This window comes from Fukomys damarensis, unplaced genomic scaffold (genome assembly GCF_012274545.1).
Source record: "Fukomys damarensis isolate Sample0158 unplaced genomic scaffold, DMR_v1.0_HiC HiC_scaffold_12, whole genome shotgun sequence".
Classification (NCBI taxonomy): domain Eukaryota; kingdom Metazoa; phylum Chordata; class Mammalia; order Rodentia; family Bathyergidae; genus Fukomys; species Fukomys damarensis.
In genome coordinates this window covers 42,916,401-42,924,399 of record NW_022900924.1, presented here as the reverse complement: position 1 = coordinate 42,924,399, position 7,999 = coordinate 42,916,401, and the positions used below count along the sequence as shown (strand labels likewise).

Below are 7,999 nucleotides of genomic sequence, written 5' to 3'. Positions count from 1 at the left end.
TTTTTTTTAAATTAAGACAGGGTCTCACTATGTAGTTGAGACTGACCTGGAACTCACTATGTAGCCCAGGCTGGTCTTGAACTCACAGCGATCCTCCTGCCTCAGCTTCCTGAGTGCTGGGATTCCAGGCATGTGCCAACATGTCTGGCTTGAAATTTGGTCTTTAATTGAATGCTTTACTTGTGTTTGGTTTTGGGTGTTTTTTTTTGTTTGTTTTGTTTTTTGTTTTTTTTTTACTTTAAAAAAATGGAGACCTGTAAATATGGAAAGTAAGTATAGTGTGATTAATTTTTTAAATAAGCTTTTGCTTATTAACATTCACTAGGAAACTGGGTATGGTGGCTCATACATGTAATCGCAGCATGTGAGAGGCTGAGGCCAAAAAAATTTCTTTTCACTAGAGAAAGAAGTGCTATAGATAGTAGAACTCTACATTAATTGGTATTGGTAGATCTGCTTTGTTGATGCTTTTGTTTGTTTTAATGTACTAAATGGTTTATTTGAATTCAAGAATTTCCCATAATAATTCTTTTAAAGAAACAGTGCATTATTATTAAATTACTAACCCAAAAAATTCAAAGTAGATCTGCTTTGGGTTACCGATTTGAACTTTTCCTACAAAAAGTTTCAACACACCAAGGAAAATGGCTGATTTCAGCTTTATCTTCCTTATTAGTATCCTCATATGGAAATGTTGTTTTCAAACTACAAAAGAAGTTAAGGACATAATTTCTTAACTAGAAAATGAGCTAAGTAATTGAGTCATTAAGTTAAAAAATTTTTTTTCAAGACAGGGAACTATGTAGCTCAGTTACTATGTAGCTTGTTACTAATAGTACTATCCTTGAACTTACCAGTTAACCCAGGCTGACCTTGAACTCGTGGTGATCCTCCCGCCTCAGCTTCCTGAGTGCTCAGATTACAGGCATGTGCCACCACCCCTGGCCATTAAGTTAAGATGAAAATAATTATAGCATTCCCTCTATTGTAGATGATATTATCAAATTAAATAGAAAGGAAGGAAAGAAGCAGAATTTTCCAAGACTAAATAGAAGACTCCAGCAAAGTAGTGCTCGGCAGTTCAGGATGAGAATACGGTGGGGAATCCAGCAGAATTCTGGTAAGTTTCTAAAGTAAGCTTTGTTTAAAGTGCTATTATTTGTTTGTGCTTAGTATACTGTCCTTAGCATGTACTTAAAACCTAGAGAAAAATAGCTGCTCGTGATTTCTACTTCCTCTGTTCTGAGTTTTTTTTTGTTATTAAAACCTGGTTTAAAATTTGTTTTCTTAAATAGGTAATTTTTTTAAAATTTTTTTAATTTTATTTGTACCGAGGATCAAACTTGGGACCTTGCCCTTGTGAAGCAGGTGGCAGAACCACTGAGCTAAATCCCTGGCCCAATAATACTATTTCTTAAAACCATCCAGGCACAGTGGTACCCACCTGTAATCGAAGCTCGCCAGCTGAAGCAGGAGGATCACTGTGAGTTTGAGGCCAGCTTGGGCTACATAGCGAAGCCCTGTCTTTAAAAGAAATTTTAGGGTGGTTCCACCACCTGCCTTGCAAGCACAAGGGCCCAAGTTTGATCCCTGGTACCCAAAAAATAAATAAATAAAAGAAATTTTAAAGTAATCTCAGTTTATAAATAATCTAAAATTCCAAAAGATCTTACATATTATAACATTTTATTTTCTTTCCATTGACATGTTTCATTAACAGACTCTCTGATAATTAAGGAATTCTAGTTAAGCACAGTCAGTGAAAGAATATACCTTCTCACAAGACATCTTAATTTATTGTTGGTGACAACTCTATTTACTAGAAAATTCTCTGAGCTGGGTGTGGTGGTGCATGCCTCTAATCCAGCACTTGGGAGGCAGAGGTACGAGGATCAGTGCGAATTTGAGGCCAGCCTAGGCTACATAGTGAGTTCAGGGCCAACCTGAACTGCAAAGTAAGACCCTGTTTCAAAAACAAACTAACAAAAAAATTCTCTTAAATTTGATTTAAACCATATTTGTCTACTACTTCTACAGAGTTGTAGGAAACAAACTTCTAAATGAGAAACCTGTTAGTATGTGGAGAGTAATATATTCTACATGGAAAATACCTCCAGGCTTGAGTGTGTGTGTGTGTGTCTGTGTCTGTGTCTGTGTGTGCGTGCGCACGCTAGGGATCTAATTCAAAGTCTGTCTTGTGCTTGGTAAGTGCTTTACCACTGAGCTGTACCCCAACCCCTTCCTATACACTCAAAACTATCTGTGCATCCAAGACCTTTTGAATTTCCTAAGTCCTCCAAAGGTAAATTCCAAGTTGAATGCTTTAGCTATAAACTGAAACTCATTTTCATTTTTTGTTTGGGTTTGATTTGGTTGTTTTTGAGATAAGCTCTTGCTATGTAGTCCAGGATTGCCTTAGACTCACTGTGGAATCCAGGCTGGCCTCAAACTTGTAGCAGTCCTCCTGCCTCAGCCTTTGGAGTTGAAACTCTCTGTATATAATTACTTTTGGTAATCTGAAAGCTTATTTATAATCATTTTGTTGTAAAGTAGATTGACAATAGTAACTGAGCTCTATTACATGATTGATTACCTTTTTTAGCAATTATCAGTATTTTAGAGTAAACCTTTGGTCAAATAAAAAAAAAATCTCTTTCACATATACAAAAAATTCTTAAGTTCCCAGTTGATCTTCTTTGGGTTGGAAAAAAAAAATCTCCAGTAGGTTGAACATTATTATGTCTTTAATAGCTAATACACTCGCATATCCTGAAAATATATGTATAACAGATTAGACTTTATGAAAAAAATTATTCTTCTTTAATAATTTCTGAAGTAGCCAAACCTAAGTTAGTAAATTTCATGGCATATATTTAGCCATAGCAAAACGAATATATCTCACTGATTTATATTTTAAAATTTCTTTCTTTTTTTCTTTTGGTACCAGGTATCAAATTCGGACCTTGCGCTTGCAAGGCAGGCTGCAGAATCACGGAGCTAAATCCCAGCCCTAAAATTTCTTACAGTTGTTACTCAATATACCACATTTTACATACCATATGTACAATATATATATAGTAACAAGTTCACAGAAGCAAAAAAAAAAAATATTCAGTAGTATTTTAAATACTTGATAAATGCTTTGGACTAATCAGATTCTGGACCTATGTAAGGATGCAGTAATTTACTTTAAGGAATTAATTTCTAGTAGCAGAAATAAGATAGGGAAGGTATAGTGTGAAAAATGTCATAAGAGAAATTCAGATAGGGCCAGGGATTTAGCTCAGTGGTTCTGCCGCCTGCTTTGTAAGCGCAAGGACCTGAACTCATTCCCTGGTACGGGAAAAAAAGAAATTCAGATAGCTCTAGGATTTCACATAAAGATTTTGTGCTAAGAAGCTCAGGGGTGATTTAGTAGTTAAGATGAAATATGATCTGGTCTGTGAAGAGTTAGAAAAACTTTCTTTTTATGGAGGTTATCATCTGAGCCTTGAGATAAATGATAACTAGTGACAGCTTAGGATCTCATAAGATTGAGCTTCTCTTGATTACTTTCTCTGCTTACATGTGACAGGGTTAAAAGTAGAACAGCTGCTGCTATTATGAATGTGCAGAGAGATACGGAATTGTCTTCAGCTCTGATTGGCTAGGAAGAGTTTCAGTTTCCACATTTAGAATGTTAGTATGATTTAGATTTCCACATGTAACATTAATAAGGATATTAGTTTAGGATGAGAGAATAAATACAACATAGCAGAGAGATATTGGCAGATACTCATGATCTTTGCTGAATAAGTGAAGTCTTCTAGCTCCATTCCTGAAATATAATTTGATTGATTGATAATTGATCATTTGTTTTTTGAGACAGGGTTTCACTATGTAGTTTACACTGGCCTTGAACTTACTATGTAGCATAGGCTGGGCTCTAACTAACAGTCCTCCTGCCTCAATTTCCTGAGTGCTGGGATTACAGGCCCAGCCAAAAATATAATTTTAGACACTTAATAAATACTTGTAGAAACAACTCAGATGTCCTTCAGTGATAGAATACTATGTAGCAGTAGTTTTCAAAATGTTGTCTGGGCACCTACAGGATTACAACATAAAAACTGTTTTTTGGTTTTTCAGGGTTTTCTGTGTGTGTGTGGGGGGGTGTTCTGAGGATCAAACTCAGGACTTTGTGCTTGCCAGGCAGGCCTGGTAACACTGAGCTGCTTCCCTGGCCTCAAAACTGTTTTTATACTAAAACCTAAATTGTGTTTTCATTCTCCTGAATCTACAGTAGACTTTTCTTCAATCTGTGTAATATGTGATAGTTAAAGTAGTTGAAATGTAGAAGCTGTGCCTTAGTTCAGGCTGCTAAACAATATATCACAGATCGGGTGGCTTATCAACCTCAGAAGTTATTTTTCATTTCCAGATCCTGGCGCCCTAAATCAGAATGCCAGTAAGATTAAGTTCTAGTGAAGATCATCTTCCAATTTGCAGGCTGTGACTTCTTGTGATATTCTCACATAGCAGAAAAAGAAATAGGGAGCTCTCTGGAGTCAAGTTTTTTTTTGTTTTTGTTTTTGTTTTTGTTTTTTGGTACCAGGGATCAAACTCGGGTCCTTGTGCTTGTGAGGCAGGCGGCAGAACCACTGAGCTAAATCCCTGGCATATGGTCGCTTTTTTATATGGGCATTAATCCCATTCATAAGCACTTCACCCCCATGACTTTAATTACATTCTAAAGGCGCATGAAATTATTGAGGCAAATGATATATGTGTGAAAGAAATTCATGAAAGGAGTTAGGAAGAAAGATGAAAATTTCTGCGTCTGGTTCTAATTGTTTTCACAGATAATAGATGTCATTGGAAATGATGATATATATGAGAACATTATACAATAAGCAATAGAAATAGATGCCAAGGGATAGAATTCTGTACTTTCTCATTTTAATTTATTTTATTCCTGTTAATGAGACTTTCATCAATCTCATCTGCAATGAGATGCTGTAATAATGGATTCCTCCTCCCTTTAATTGTTCACTGTCTTACTCACTTTTTTTCCCCAGTGTTGGGGATTGAACCCAGGGCCTTTGCAGCGAGCTACATCCCTTTGTATTTTTAATTTATTTATTGTATATTTGTTTGAGACAGGGTCTTGCTCTGTAGTTCAGGCTGACCTTGAAACTTGCTATATAGCCTAGGTTGGGCTTGAACTTGTTTTCTTTTACTTTATTTGTTTGTACCGGGGATTGCACTCGGGATCTTGGGCTTGCAAGGCGGGCAGCAGAACCACTGAGCTAAATCACCACTGGTCTTGAACTTGTGATAGTCCTGCATCAGCCTCCCAAGTGCTGGGATTACAGGGATGCACATATTTTCATATTTCTTTGTTCCTCTCCCCATCCTTTACAATGTCATGTTTGAGTGCTGCAGTGGCTCCTGAAATGGTCTTACCACTTTCTCTCCCTCTTCCAGTCAGTTATACTGATGTTCTCTCCTTTTGAGTTAGTTCAGTAATTTCCTCATTCTTTGGCAAATGCAATCTTTATTCCCCTTCAAAGCACTGTATAATTTGAACTCAGTATCCATTCACTTCTTACATTTTTCCTTAGTCTCTCAGTGTGCTATGGTTACCCATATCTTTGTACTTGCCACTCCAACTTGGAATCTTTCATGTCCATTTGCAATACCCTGACCCTTACTTTTCCAATAGTGGTAGTTTTTATTCCCTTGAAAATGTACTATATGTTATCATTACTCATTAAATTTTTGTTTTGTTTTGTTTTGTTGAGACAGGGTCTCACTTCTTAGTTCAGGCTGGGTTTGGTCTCACTGTGTAACCCAGGTGACCTTGAGTTTGTGATCCTCCCACCTCAACCTCCTGAGTGCTGGGATTACAGGTGTGCGCCACCACACCTGGCTGTTCTTTGATTTTTATATCACAATTTAGAAAAGTATTCAGTTTTTGGAGCCATACATAGCTGCACTTAGATGATGGTGATGCTATTTTCTGTGACCTCTAAGAAATCATTGTTGCCTCACTTAATTCACCTGCAAAATTGAGATGTTTAGCATCTACTTCATTAAGTTTTTATGCAAATTATTTGACACAGTTCCTAGCATAGTAAATGGTAGTTGCTTTATTATTTAATACAAATAAAAAGAGCAGGTTGTAGATCTATTGTACAGGTTTAATAATTTTAGAAGGAAATTACACATAGAGTAGCAATAGTTTAATTTTTTAATTTATTTTTATTTTTGGTACTGGGTGTCAAAATCTGGGCCTATGCTTGCAAGGCAGGCGATGGAACCACTGAGCTACGTCCCCAGCCCTTAATTTTTTAAATTCATTTTTTGTCTTTTGAGACTAGGTCTTGATGTGTAATTAATACTGGCCTTGAAATTGCTACATAGTCCTTGAACTCACAGTGATCCCTCCTGCCTCAGCCTCTCTGGAATTACAGAGGTGTGCTACCATACCTAGCTAAAAATTTTCTTTTGTGAGAGAAAGGGGTAGTGGGGATAAAACTCGGGTCCTTGAGCTTGCAAGGCAGGTGGCGGAACCACTGAGCTAAGTCCCTGGCCCTAAAAAAAAATTTTTATTTATTTATTTTTTTTATTGAATTTATTGGTACAATCCAGGTATACAATAGTTACATTCATCATTGGGATTCTGTACCTTTATATAATAGGTCTTGATTCTCAAAAATTTTAAAGTTACAATTTTATTGCTTTTTTCTGATTATAAAATTAGTAGTAATACCTTTAGGATTGAGGCAGAGTACCTGAGAAAGGAACAAATCGGGGAGAAACCCCAACCCTCTGGCTTCTTGCCTTGTTGTAAGAGGGTGAGGTCATTGCCCTGCATGGTGAAGTTCACTGTGGTGCTATATTGATGGAACTCAGGATGTTGTCTGCAGGTGGTGTAGCCTAAGTGCACTCCCAGATGATAAGGGCCAAGAACTAGGATGCCAAGGGCACAACATCTGAGGCATCACACACAGATTTTCTACATCAGTGTTTCTTTAACCTCATCATAGTATCAGCCTGATGGGGGCCATTGAGACTGGGGACTGTCACTGGATGAGCTGCACCACAGAAGCAAGCCTGAGGGAGGCTCCTGGGGACCTGGAAAAGCCCCCTCACTTGAGTCTCTCCTGCGCCCTCTGCTGACAGTTTAGCATTATGCTACTGACAAAGCAGTTTCAGAGGCAGGGTGGTAAAGGATGGTTTGGGAGCTGACAAGCCATGAATTGATAAGTGATTCAGTCATCATAGCACAACAGGGTTTTCCTTCTGTCTTGTTGAACTCTGGTCTCAAAGTTACTAATTAGGCATACCATGCAAAAAAGGTTCAAGAGTTAGCTAAGTTTGGAAATGACATATGCTAGTATTCCTTTCTTAGAAATTCATAGCACACATTAGCACTGAGAAATCCTATAGTACAGAGAGCTATTTTAACTTTAGTTTTAGCCATTAAACTTTTTTGAAGATGAGAATTGTTATTTGGAATTATTCTGTTAAATTCCTGGCTGTCTCATTAAGAAACTAAAAACTTGAGGTATAATTTTTGGGAGCAAGGAGGCTGTAATTTGTGGGTGACACAATTATCATTCAGAAAGTCCAAAAAAATTTATAGAATTCATTGCTAGGAGTGAAGCTTAGTGGTAGAGTATGGGTTCAGCATTCTTGAGGCCTTGGATTTAATTTAATCCTAAGCATCGTGGGAGGGAAAAAAAAAAAAACCCTCAGAAAATAATTTGAAGGACTATTAGAAGTAATTGAGGGAGTAGCTGATTAAAAATAGTAATTAAAACTTTAATAGCTTTCTACTGTGCCACAAGTGACAATATGAAAATTATTAGAAGGGATTTTTTTTTTTTGTAATTGGCAATAAAATGTATAAAGTACCTAGTAATAAGTTTCACAAGAAATGTGTAAGATTGGGGCCGGGGATTTAGCTCAGTGGTTCTGCCACCTGTCTTTTTTTTTTTTTTTTCCTTTTTTT

At 36.9% G+C, this 7,999-nt stretch overlaps 1 protein-coding gene across 1 annotated transcript in view; it reads left to right on the top strand.

Annotated features, from left to right (window-relative positions):
* Fyttd1 (forty-two-three domain containing 1) overlaps window positions 1–7,999 on the top strand; it is a gene marked incomplete at its 5' end in the record, with an annotated part of 26,128 nt that overhangs the window by 4,415 nt on the left and 13,714 nt on the right. The window contains one exon of the mRNA XM_010624545.1: window positions 992–1,120. Coding sequence (XP_010622847.1) covers window positions 992–1,120 — 129 coding nt within the window. The remainder of the gene's footprint in view (window positions 1–991; window positions 1,121–7,999) is intronic.